The 13,303-nt window shown below is 39.4% G+C and overlaps 1 protein-coding gene across 6 annotated transcripts in view; it reads right to left on the reverse strand.

The window, feature by feature from the left end:
- Window positions 1–3,803: 3,803 nt before the first annotated feature.
- LOC129865742 (Kv channel-interacting protein 4-like) overlaps window positions 3,804–13,303 on the reverse strand; it is a 259,212-nt gene continuing 249,712 nt past the window's right edge. For 5 of the 6 annotated variants that reach the window (XM_055938729.1, XM_055938732.1, XM_055938728.1 and 2 more), the window contains 4 exons: window positions 8,061–8,168; window positions 7,696–7,800; window positions 7,356–7,418; window positions 3,804–7,228 (listed from right to left, as the gene is read on the reverse strand). In XM_055938729.1, coding sequence (XP_055794704.1) covers window positions 7,181–7,228; window positions 7,356–7,418; window positions 7,696–7,800; window positions 8,061–8,168 — 324 coding nt within the window. In that variant the 3' untranslated portion in view covers window positions 3,804–7,180. Of the gene's footprint in view, window positions 7,229–7,289; window positions 7,419–7,695; window positions 7,801–8,060; window positions 8,169–13,303 lie in introns of those variants that run through there. The other variant, XM_055938730.1, reaches the window with a different exon arrangement.

Below are 13,303 nucleotides of genomic sequence, written 5' to 3' on the forward strand. Positions count from 1 at the left end.
ATTTACGGATAGCCAGGAACACACTGACACAATTTCCACCAGATCAGGGGCAGTAGGGATGTTCTCTTTTTAGGTGTAAATTTGACCATTTTCCTGTCCTGCAAAGCATTCAAACTAAGTACTTTTGGGTGTCAGGGAAAATGTATGGAGTAAAAATCAATATAAATAGTGAAGTACAGACCCCCCCCCCCCCAAAAAAAAAAGTATTTTTACTTCTACACCAGACTAAGATGTAAAATACATTAAGTGGTATAGAATAGTTTCATTTGACTGCCTCAAATATACTGAACAAAGAAATGCAACATGTAAAGTGTTGGTCCCATGATTGGTTGTGGTGAAATGTTCCATATGTACAAAAAGCTTATTTGTTAGTGAGCATTTCCCCTTTGCCATCCACCTGACAGGTGTGGCTTATCAAGAAGCTGATTGAACTACATGATCATTGTGCTGTGGACAAAAGGCCACTCAAATGTGCAGTTCTGCCACAGATGTCTCAAGTTGAGGGAGCATGCAATTGGCATGCTGACTGCAGGAATATCCACCAGAGCTGTTGCCAGAGAATGTAATGTTAATTTCTCTACCATAAACTGCCTCCATTGTTTTAGAGAATTTGGCAGTACGTCCAACCAAGCCAGCCCAGGACCTCCACCTCTTGCTTCTTCATCTGCGGGATTGTCTGAGACCAGTCAACTAGACAGCTGATGAAACAGTTTCTGATGAGAACTCATTCTGATTGTCTGGGCCTTGCTCCCTAGTGGGTGGGCCCCTGCCCAGTCATGAAATCTATAGATTAGGGCCTAATTTATTTAAATTGACTGATTTCCTTATGAACAGTAACTCAGTAAAATCATTAATTGTGTTTATATTTTTGTAAAAGTATAAATAAATTAAAAAGTGGGTTCATACACCGAGTGAAAGTGCAACTCACCAATATCCTTGGTGTACATTTCTACACAACCAATGTTCCCTCTAAACGCGCACCTCCCCTCCGACTGCCAAATAGAAGAAATATGAGCCTTTGCAGAGAACGAGACTGAACTTCACTCAAACGAGACTGAACTTCACTCAACTGTCTGCAGTTTAACACGTTAATTAACACTATCAACGTTTCCTTCTGTGAGAATTGTGATCTAATCAACGCAATATTAGCCACTTTCAATGTAATATACCGAAACAAAACTAACTGTAAGAGATTTTCTTGTAGGCAGAGCGCATTGGAGTAGGATTCTATCGCATTGACAGGCACGACTCCTGCTCATACGCTACACTAGGGGTACTCAACTCTTACCCTACAAGGTCCGGAGCCTGCTGCTTTTCTCTTGTACCTAATAATGAATTGTGTCCCAGTCCCTGATTAGAGGGGAACAATGCAGCGGAACTGGCATCGAGGTACAGAGTTGAGTTTGAGGGCTCTACACAGACCGGTGCGCCATAACCAATCAGTGCAGACTGAGTAGTTGCACATTTGTTCACATTCTTTGCTAGTCTGAGTTATTAGCCCAGTTAAAGCTCATTTCTAGTCAACAATGGGGAAGTGGTTGCTTCCAACAGGAGCACAAAATGTTTGCAGTTCTAGCCATCTTTCTTCTTCTTGATGTTTAACGGCAGTTGGCATCCAATTTGTTGCATTACCGCCACCTACTAGACTGGAGTACAACGCCTTTATACTTTACTTGAAAAATAAAAATGTACTAAATAAATACTCTACCATCTAACACTATACTTACTAATTACAAAATTATATAAAATAAAATTAACACCCCCCTACTCCACTAATTAAATGTATTTATTCCTAACTCCTGCCATCACCCTGAAATGATGGGACATCACCACTTAACACATCCTATAACTCTTCTTCTGTCAAGTCTCGCACACCCAAATACCTCTGCAGCTGCCACCACAACCTCAATTTTCGGAGACTTCCGATCCATCCCTGCAGTACCATTAATAACCATTGCTATCAATGCTAAAAATCCAATCTTACTGAAACGTATTTCACTTTTTGGCCTATCCCTCTGTACTGGCTTATCTCTACTACTCTCACCACGCCTCCCCCTTAACCCATCTTCCTCTACTTTCTTCACTGGCTCAGCATATGACAACTTCTGCACTACTCTAACCCTGGAAACCCCAGCTCCATGGGCACCCCTACAATGAACACATTCCACTACTTACCCCAATACTACAGATTCCTTTGTCTCATGCCCTTCTGCACATTTCTCAGAACTTGGACCCTCCTGCCACATACCAATAAGCTTGACACATGTAACATCTTAATGTATTCGGCTCATACAGGATAACTTATATATCCTAACTTCACTTTGTCAGGCAAAGACAACTTCAAAACTCAAAAGAACAGACAATGACTTCTGTTTCCCCACTCTCGCCATCCTGTCTGCGTCACATCAAACGACGAGCATCACATACACCGGGAATCTTTGCCCTCTCCTAGTCAAAGTTAATATCTACTGCTACCGCAGTTATCAACCCTTTCATTGGTGCCCTTTTCTTGAGAACGAAACAACTCACGTTTCTTGCCCCCATTCGTTTTTACTTCGAGCGCATTCTTCCTCTGCCCAACAAAAACAATTATCACTAGACCACTTCTAGTTACCCTCACCGATTCCACATGACCCACCTTTTTTTTTTCACCCACCGTGAAAGCACAAATGAATCAGCCAAAAGGCAAGAGTTCACTTTTTCCATAAGCTTCACTCCTACTGTCACAGACGCTTCTTCATCCTGAACCTCGGTCTCCGATAACTTTACCGCACCTACCACCATCGATATTTTACCCTCATTCACTTCTATTTCTCCTCCTGTCTTCGGCTCCCTCTGCTTACACTTTCTACCATTCTTCTTTGACACACCATCTCCCTTTTCCCCACCATTTTTATCCGACTCAAACTCAACCCCCTACCCTTACTCTCTTAGACCTCTTCTCCCTCTCTTTTCCCCTCCATTCTTTCTCCGTTTTCCAAGTACATGTCTCCTTATGATAATACCGCCGCTCCATCCCTGACACCCATCTTGTACTTGCTTTCTCTGGGGACTCCATTTCCCCCTTCCCGTTCCAACTCTGTTGTACTCCCGTCGAAGTAAGAACTAAACTTAAAGGCATCATTGAAAGTGTTCTTCGGAAAAAGGTTCGCAAACCCTTCAGCAATGCAGAGTCACCTAGATCTTAGCCATCTTTGAAAAGCAAGTCAGGTAAAAAGTCTTAAAGGGGCAGTGTTGTATTTTGAGACGTAGCCAATATGCTGAGCGTTGCATAATTTCTCTGATTCTGTTATAATAATAATTAATTGTATTTTAAGTGTTTTTTGTTGTTGCGTCAAACACATTTTCAGTCACCTCCTTGTCTGAAGGACAAGTGGATATACAGGTTAATGTCAAGCCCTGCATGTTTTTTTCCCAAAGGTCTCATGGAATGTAGGCCTGCGTTGAACACCACACATTGGCTGCTACTGTAGGCGGAATGATAGAACAGCTATTTCCATGTTCAAATGTTATGGGATGTGTTATTTTCCATTGTTTTTGATACAAGGCCACTCTGGTAGGCCTACATTATGATCAAATAGCCACAGTAGCCTACTTGGAAACGGTTAAAACTGACTTAAAGCGGGTACGGCCTTATCGTCCACAGTAAACGCGTGGCAGAAGTTGAACAGAATTTTCAAAGTTCAAGTTTGAGCTCAGCAGATCTGAAACTTTCTCTGTGACAATTTTTTGGAGGGAACATTGAACATAACGACACACCACAGTGACACACCCACATGACATATCTGAACACAGGGGACGTGAACATTCAAACCAGTTTATTGAATCTCTCTTATAAAATGCACTCACCTAATTACAAAGACAACTGTACATCTTAAATGTCCAGTGACTCTTAAGGTCCTTTATATCACCCTTCTAATCCTATATGGGTCCGCACATATTCAACCTACACTAACTTGGATAGCAGTTTCCTAGATTTAGCTAATGGCAGAAAGATTAGTCTTTCCTTCCTACATTTTTAGAGTGGTCCTTTGTAGCTCAAAGCATGGCGCTTGTAATGCTAGGGTAGTGGGTTTGATTCCCGGGACCACCCAAACGTAAAAGTGCATGACTAAGTCGCTTTGGATAAAAGCGCCTGCTAAATGGCATATTCTATTGAGTGAAAGAGGAACATAGTTCCTTAACATTTTATAGAGGTCCTTCGAGGAAAATATACAGCACTTGTATTTCAAAATAGCATTCAAGTCAGCAATGTTTTACCTAATGTGTTTAATGCTTCTCAACCCAACTAGTTTTTTCAAGATTGGAGTAACAACGCGACTCCATTGCAAGTTATTTGAATGGGTGGGGGATTTTTATCTTGGCAGCGTCTGCATCCCTGAATTGCCAATATTTCAAAGTACATTATTTCTTTGAACCAAGTGGTAGGCTCAGAGTACCACAAGGTGGCATTATTGTAACATTTTGTAATGGATCCAAGCCACAAACACAGCACACAGAGGCTACTCAAATAAGTTATTAACATTGGTACATTGTGTAAGAAAATAAATACAATTTAAGTCCTGTGCATATATCTGTGAAGGTTTTAACAGGCTTTGTTCGATCAATTCATTTTCCAAGATCAGATTGAGTGCAATAAAATCTGAAATCAGAGCACCCAATTACTACCCTCATGCACCTCATGCTATTATGATTGATTTAAATACATTCGGATGTAAGGTTGAATAACAGATTGACAGAAGTCACTTTGTTTGCCAGAGACATGTTCAATAGGGAGAACACGTTTTAAGATGGTGAAATCGTTAGGTACAACCTGGACTTGTCCAAGAAGAACTTGTTTAGCTGTGCCTTACTTAAATCGAACAATGGTTTTAGGAGATAATTAGCCCGCTGAACAAAATCCTTGGTCAAATAAGATCAAGCTAGGTACACAAACAAGTTATTTCCCTAGACTATGCTTCTTCTTATGAACTCCAGAACACATTCCCAGGGGTACATTTACATGGATAAATAAGTTATTGCCAATTAATTAAGGAAACAGAATATGCAAAATACTGCAGATACCTCCTTGCTCATGTCCACATTGCTTTTCACAAACTTTTAATTTAGGGATGGGCAATAAAGTAGGGTTTCGGAGCAGAAGCATCCTGTAAGTAGTGATATTGGGGAGGGAGGGGCCCCATCTGCTACCCAGCATGCTCTGTCCCTGCGCATGATTGGAGCCAATCAGGACTCTAATCAGAGACAGCAGGGGCCAATCAGTCGTCATATGCAGGGAAACTGGACACCTCACAAATAAGATGAAAGAAAACACAGGCCCTGTCCAGAAACAACCCCTACCCCTTATAAACTTAGAGATCTGAGAGGACTGGGTATATTTAAGCAATATGGTCATAGCTCCACCTTCCCCTCTGATAGGCTGGGTAGAATTATCACCATATTGTTTCCACCTGTCCAATCCTCCACTATCACGCCAGTGTTTAATTGCTATATTGTAATTATGTTGCCGCTATGGCCTATTTATTGCCTTACCTCCCTTATCCTACCTCATTTTTTATTTTTTATTTTACCTTTATTTAACCAGGTAGACCGGTTGAGAACAAGTTCTCATTTACAACTGCGACCTGGCCAAGATAAAGCAAAGCAGTGCGACACAAACAACACAGAGTTACACATGGAATAAACAAACATACAGTCAACAATACAATAGAAAAAGTCTATATACAGTATGTGCAAATGAGGCGGCAGCGTACCCTAGCGTTGGACTAGTAACCGAAAGGTTGCAAGATCAAATCCCCAAGGTACATATCTGTCATTCTGCCCCTGTACAAGGCAGTTAACCCACTGTTCCTAGGCCATCATCTTAACTGACTTGCCTAGTGAAATAATTTTTTTATTTTTTATTGTCTAGACAGTTGGGGATAGGGGTTGTTTCAACAGATCTACCTCTCAAAACCAAAGGATGACAGATTCGAAGTTGCTTGTATAGCTTCACCCCAGCTTCACCCCTCTGCAAAGGACAGTGATAAACATGCATATTCAGAAAGACCATAAATTCCCCCCAAGAGTGAGCTTCTGCTTAATACTGTCCACATGACTATCCCTTTGTACATTGACTAGCATATCTCCCATATATCATATCTATATAATTAAAATCCAACAAACCAGTGTAACCTGCAAAATTGTTATTTGAAACATGAATGAAAACATGTCAACAGGACACATGGGGCAATACAGACATGTACAGTCAAATAAAATACAGTACATTTAAAAGCAGCATAATCCTGTGGCAAGATAATTGTTTCTCCTAATCACATACTCAATGTAAGTAACAGCTACCTGTGTGCTTCTAATGATACTTTTCACTGTCCAGACTCGTCATCGAATTCAACGTGGAGTGCATCGTCTCATTTTAGTTGGCAAGTAAGCATGAACAAAGTTGAAAGATCCACATAGATTCTTAGAGTATATACACTTTTTTTTAAATGGTACAATGGTCTATTTTACTTGGGTGCTGGGAGAGCAAAGGATGGACCGTGGTGGCTGAAAAACCTCAGTGGTTAGGAACATTCTGGAATTCTGAGCCTGATTTCGGCACACAGTTATGTCACTATTCATCATACAAACTTTCACCTTTCAGACTCATTGTTGTCCATCTGTTCAAAGGCAGTGGCATAAGATAACACATTTTGCTGGTTTCCACTAGATAACACAGGCACAAATGCAAAATTGGCAAAAATTAATGAAAACCAAAATGTGCTTTTTGGTTTTAATTTAAGGTTTGGTTTAAAATCAGGGTTAAGGTTTGGAATACAATTTTAAGAAGATACGTCTTAGAAATAGGCGGGGTTCATGATTTTGTGTCTGTGTTAAATAGTGATGACCCAGTTTGCTGGATTCCTGTACTGCAGATACTGTAAATGGTGACTGCAGCACAGCTGTTAAGATATGTGTCTTTTGTACACAGGAGATTTGAAGAGTTCAATCTATTTAATCAGACCACAAAACTCAAATTGAAAACGAAAGATTGTAAAGATCAATTCCTTTTTACAGTTATTCCAGAATGTTTCATACCATTACATGTATGATTTGTGTGGTCCATTGTGTGGTCCACTGTATGCCGGTTGTTGGTTGGTGTCTGTTGATAGTCGAGTCCAGAGCTCTCCAGGTCAGCCAAGAGTTAAATTACGTTTTCAAAGAGCTGCATCGACCTCATGATGTTCTCATCCTGGTGGACAAAGAGAGGAACTTTAGAGATGTCCATACTTCACTGAAAATGTATACCAGAGGTACTAAATACTGTATTATGCAAAACATGTGATGCAATTGCAGAGAAGGCGGTGGAAATAACTCACATTTTGGCAGCAGTCAATAAACTCATCTATGGTTACAACACCATCCTTATTTTTATCCATCTTCTGTTGGTCAGGAACATCAGAGAGGTTCGTCAGAGAGGTTGGGAAGGCAATGCAAAAGATGTATCTTGTAACAGTACACATGGATGAACTAATTGCAAAGATGGAAAATAGTTCATTTCATTCCACATAACAACTGTCACTGTACTTTAGGGTAACTTGTATTTAAATACGACAAGCATTGGACTATTGGTCCATACAATAAATGTTGATTTTGATGGTGAATGTAATATGAACATTTTGGCAACAACGTATGGCACTTTAAAAAAAACACACACACCTGAAAAAATATCTCCACGTGTTGTCGAGGGGTATCGTCTTTGAGTAGGGGATATGTGCATTTCCCCATCATGTCATAGATGGCCTTCATGATGTCAAGCATTTCCTTTAAAACAGAGAGTAAAGATAATGTTGACAAGTACACTGTATAAAAGACAAGGTGAAGAAAAGTAGAGGATCCTTTTTAAATATCATTAGACTGGTTGACCAAAATGTAAAGACATGTCATGCTTTACATCTACACAAAGTAAAGTACCACTCGTTCTACCAATTACTAGGTCAGTATTTTATTCTTATTTATAGAAATCAATAAGTTACTCAATTAACGGCATATAGACAGCGAGTTGCGACATTGATTGTACGTACCTCTTTAGTAATATATCCGTCCTTATTAATATCATACAGATTGAACGCCCAGTTGAGCTTCTCCTGGACTGAGCCTCGGAGGAGGATAGAGAGGCCCATGACAAAGTCCTGCAGTAGAAACACAAACTATTGGAAATTGTACCAAAAACATATCAGAAATATCTATGAAGCCTTAATGGATTGATATGATACTGGTAACAGACATTTCTACTCGTGAACAAAGAATGAACTTGAACTGATCTCTTTTTGGTGACCATATCTAAGTGATATGGAAATTGAATTGAACTTAGTTTGGTTATCATATCTAAGTGATCGAAGTATCTAGTCTAAAATATATAACATGTAAGTCCTTTAGCAGACACTCTTATCCAGAGGAGCAATTGGTGTCAAGTGCCTTGCTCAAGGGCACGTACCCCGTTGGGATTTGAACCAGCAACCTTTCGGATACTGGCCCAATGCTCCTAACTGATAGGCTACTGCCGCCCATAATGCATTCATCAGTATGATTCTTTACAACAATATTCTTCCCCAAAAAACAACAAATGAACACACATTATATCCTTGGGGTGCAGAAACATAGATAATAAATAATGAACATTATTTGATTTGTAGAGATGCTTTTGGATCCCTACAAAATAGGCTTGAGAGTGATACAGTACTCTTGTACAGAAGAACGCACCATGTTTTTGTAACACCAGATAACTCGGGTGAAGAGCAAAGACAACTTTTCTATCCTAAGCAAGATTATTCACATCATTAATGTTAATTATATGTATGCTGGGGGGATTCCATTTGGACTCAATTCAAATTAAGTGAAGTTTCACAGTTTAGCATGTGTCTTGTGGGTATGAAGCTTCTAACAACCTTGGACTGCTCACTTTTTTGTATCAACTTCTGTCAAATGCTCCTAGGGCAACGGGGTAGGTAACTAGGAGAGGATTGAGATGACACACATACTCTCAGACTGATGTAAGAAATCTCCATAATTGTACATTCTATATTAAAATATGTATTGTAAAATAGATGATTTAACCTGGAAAGTCCCATTGAGATACAGTATATAAAGATAATAAATAAATATATTTAGACAGTGCCTTCAGAAAGTATTTACACCCCTTTACTTTTTACAAATGTTGTTGTGTTACAGCCTGAATTGAAGATGAATTCCATTTTGATTTTTTGTTACTGGCCTGGCTACACAATACCCCACAATGTGTTTTTGTTTGTTTTTATAAATTAATAAAACATTTAAAGAGCTGAAATGTCTTGAGTCAGTAAGTATTCAACCCTTTTGTTATGGCAAGCCTAAATAAGTTCAGGAGTATATATATATTTGATTAAGTCACATAAGTTGCAAACATGATTTTTTAATGACTACCTCATCTCTATTAGAGGTCGACCGATTATGATTTTTCAACGCCGATACCAATACCGATTATTGGAGGACCAAAAAAAGCGGATACCGATTAATCGGCAAATTAGTTTATTTATTTATTTATTTGTAATAATGACAATTACAACAATACTGAATGAACACTTTTATTTTAACTTAATATAATACATCAATCAAATCAATTTAGCCTCAAATAAATAATGAAACATGTTCCATTTGGTTTAAATAATGCAAAAACAAAGTGTTCGGGAAGAAAGTAAAAGTGCCATGTAAAAAAGCTAACGTTTAAGTTCCTTGCTCAGAACATGAGAACATATGAAAGCTGGTGGTTCCTTTTAACATGAGTCTTCAATATTCCCAGGTAAGAAGTTTTAGGTTGAGGTTATTGTAGGAATTATAGGACTCTCTATACCATTTGTATTTCATATACCTTTGACTATTGGATGTTCTTATAGGCACTTTAGTATTGCCAGGGTAACAGTATAGCGTCCGTCCCTCTCCTCGCCCCTACCTGGGCTCGAACCAGGAACACATCGACAACAGCCACCCTCGAAGTATCGTTACGCATCCCTCCACAAAAGCCACGGCCCTTGCAGAGCAAGGGGAACAACTACTCCAAGTCTCAGAGCAAGTGGCGTTTGAAACGCTATTAGCACACACCCCGCTAACTAGCTAGCCATTTCACATCGGTTACACCAGCCTAATCTCGGGAGTTTATAGGCTTGAAGTCTTAAACAGTGCAATGCTTGAAGCACAGCGAAGAGCTGCTGGCAAACGCACGAAAGTGCTGTTTGAATGAACGCTTACGAGCCTGCTGCTGCCTACCACCGCTCAGTCAGACTGCTCTATCAAATATCAAATCATAGACTTACTTATAACATAATAACACACAGAAATACGAGCCTTAGGTCATTAATATGGTCAAATCCGGAAACTATCATTTAGAAAATAAAGCGTTTCTTCTTTCAGTGAAATACGGAACCGTTGCATATTTTATCTAACGGGTGGCATCCATAAATCGAAATATTCCTGTTACATTGCACAACCTTCAATGTTATGTCATAATTACGTACAATTCGGGCAAATTAGTTCGCAATGAGCCAGGCGGCCCAAATTGTTGCATATACTCTGACTGCGTGCAATGAACGCAAGAGAAGTGACACAATTTCTCTAGTTTAATATTGCCTGCTAACATTAATTATATATTAAATAAACTAAATATGCAGGTAAAAAATATATACTTCTGTGTATTTATTTTAAGAAAGGCATTGATGTTTATGGTTAGGTACATTCATGCAACGATTATGCTTTTTTTGCAAATGCGCTTTTGTTAAATCATCCCCCGTTTGGCGAAGTTGGCTGTCTTTGTTAGGAAGAAATAGTCTTCACAGTTCGCAACGAGCCAGGCGGCCCAAACTGCTGCATATACCCTGACTCTGTTGCACAGAATGCAAGAGAAGTGACACAATTTTCCTAGTTAAAAGAAATTCATGTTAGCAGGCAATATTAACTAAATATGCAGGTTTGAAAATATATGACTGTTTATTGATTTTAAGAAAGGCGTTGATGTTTATGGTTAGGTACACATTGGTGCAACAACAGTGCTTTTTTCACGAATGCGCTTGTTAAATCACCCGTTTGGCGAAGTAGGCTATGATTCATTGATAAATTAACAGGCACCGCATCAATTATATGCAAAGCAGGGCAAGCTAGATAAACTAGTAATATCATCAACCATGTGTAGTTAACTAGTGATTATGTTAAGATTGATTGTTTTTAGAAGATATGTTTAATGCTAGCTAGCACCTTACCATGGCTCCTTGCTGCACTCGCATAACAGATAGTCAGCCTGCCACGCAGTCTCCTCGTGGAGTGCAATGTTATCTGCCATGATCGGTGTCCAAAAATGCCGATTACCAATTGTTATGAAAACTTGAAATCGGCCCTAATTAATCGGCCATTCCGATTAATCGGTCGACCTCTAATCTCTATACCCCACACAAACAATTATCTGTAAGGTCCCTCAGTCGAGCAGTGCACTTCAAACAGTTTCAACCACAAAGATCAGGGAGGTTTTCCAATGCCTTGCGAAGAAGGCGCCCGAGTGGTGCAGTGGTCTAAGACACTGCATCTCAGTATAAGGGGTGTCACTGCAGTACCTAGGTTCGAATCCAGGCTGCATCACATCTGGCCATGATTGGGAGTCCCATAGGGCGGCGCACAATTTGACCGGGGTAGGCCGTCAATGTAAATAAGATTTTTTTAATTAACTGACTTGCCTAGTTAAATTCAAAAAAGAAGGGCAGCTATAGGTAGATGGGTAAAAAAAAGCAGACATTGAATATCCCTTTGTGCATGGTGAAGATATTAATTACACTTTTGATGGTGTATCAATACACCCAGTCACTACAAAGATAAAGGCATTCCTCCTAACTCAGTTGTCGGAGAGGAAGGAAACCGCTCAGGGATTTCACCATGAGGCCAATGGTGACTTTAAAATAGTTACAAAATTTAATGGCTGCGATAGGAAAAAACTGAGGATGGATCAATAACATTGTAGTTACTTCACAATACTAACCTAAAGGACAAAGTGAAAAGAATACAGAAGACAAATATTCCAAAACATGCATCCTGTTTGCAACAAGGCACTAAAGTAATACTGCAAAAAATGTGGCATAGCAATTCACTTTTTGACAATAACCTAAAAATCAAGGCCAAATCTACACTGGAGTTGTTTACCAAGAAGACAGTGAATGTTCCTGATTGGCAGAGTTACAGTTTTGACTTAAATCTGCTTGAAAATCTATGGCAAGACCTGAAAATGGTTGTCTGGCAATGATCAACAAACAAATTGACAGAGCTTGAAGAATTTTGAAAAGAATAATGGGCAAATGATGCACAATCCAGGTGTGGAAAGCTCTTTAGTGGCTTACCCAGAAAGACTCACAGATGTAATCGCTGCCAAAGGTGAGTGTAACATGTATTAACTCAGGGGGTTGAATACTTATTAGCTACTGTTTTATTTTTCATATATTTTTTTTTATACAAATGTTAAAATTCTTCTTCAACTTTGACATTAGTATTTTCTGTACATTGTTGACAAAAAAATAACAATTAAATCAATTTGAATACCACTTTGCAACACAAAATGTGGAAAAAGTCAAGGGTTGTGAATAGTTTCTGAAGGCACTGTATATCTTGTATCCTGTAAATTCTGGTCCTGAAGACCAGCAGGGTGTGCAGGCGATTGTTGCTCAGCATTAGCCCACCCTACTCAAGTCATCAACAAAGCCTTTAAGTTATTAAATGGGTGTCAAGACTAGATTGAAATAAAAGCCTGCACACCCTGTGGGTCTCCAGTACCATGATTGACTGACACTGGTCAAGACTGTGTTCTACCAAGAGTAACTGTGACACTATAGAACCAAACCTCTAATGGGAAATGTAACTAGGTCATTATACTTCAGAGAGTGATGTCAGGGATGTCATCAGGGGCGGATTGGTCGTCTGGCAAATCTGGCAGATGCCAGATGGGCTGAACCATTTTTTTGGAGTGAAAAGAGAGCGGCACAGCCAGCGGCTGACGAGCCTGTTAATATATTTTTGTAGTAGCCTTTTCTTTTTTCTCTGTTGACATAATCTATCAGCTTTCTCTATTGGGCAGATGCAGTGAGAAATGACCCCCTACCAAGATGGGCCGGTCTGGTTAAGTTCAAAGTCAAACACGCCATCAGTTTGCCAGCCCGTTCCTACCGAATGGTAAAAAATGAAATGACCAGTAAAAAATGAAAAGGTTGTGCGGAAAACAAAAAACAAAAAAAAGCTTTTGAGTCCGATGCAGCACAATCTG

Source organism: Salvelinus fontinalis, chromosome 11 (assembly GCF_029448725.1).
Source record: "Salvelinus fontinalis isolate EN_2023a chromosome 11, ASM2944872v1, whole genome shotgun sequence".
NCBI classification, from domain to species: Eukaryota; Metazoa; Chordata; class Actinopteri; order Salmoniformes; family Salmonidae; genus Salvelinus; species Salvelinus fontinalis.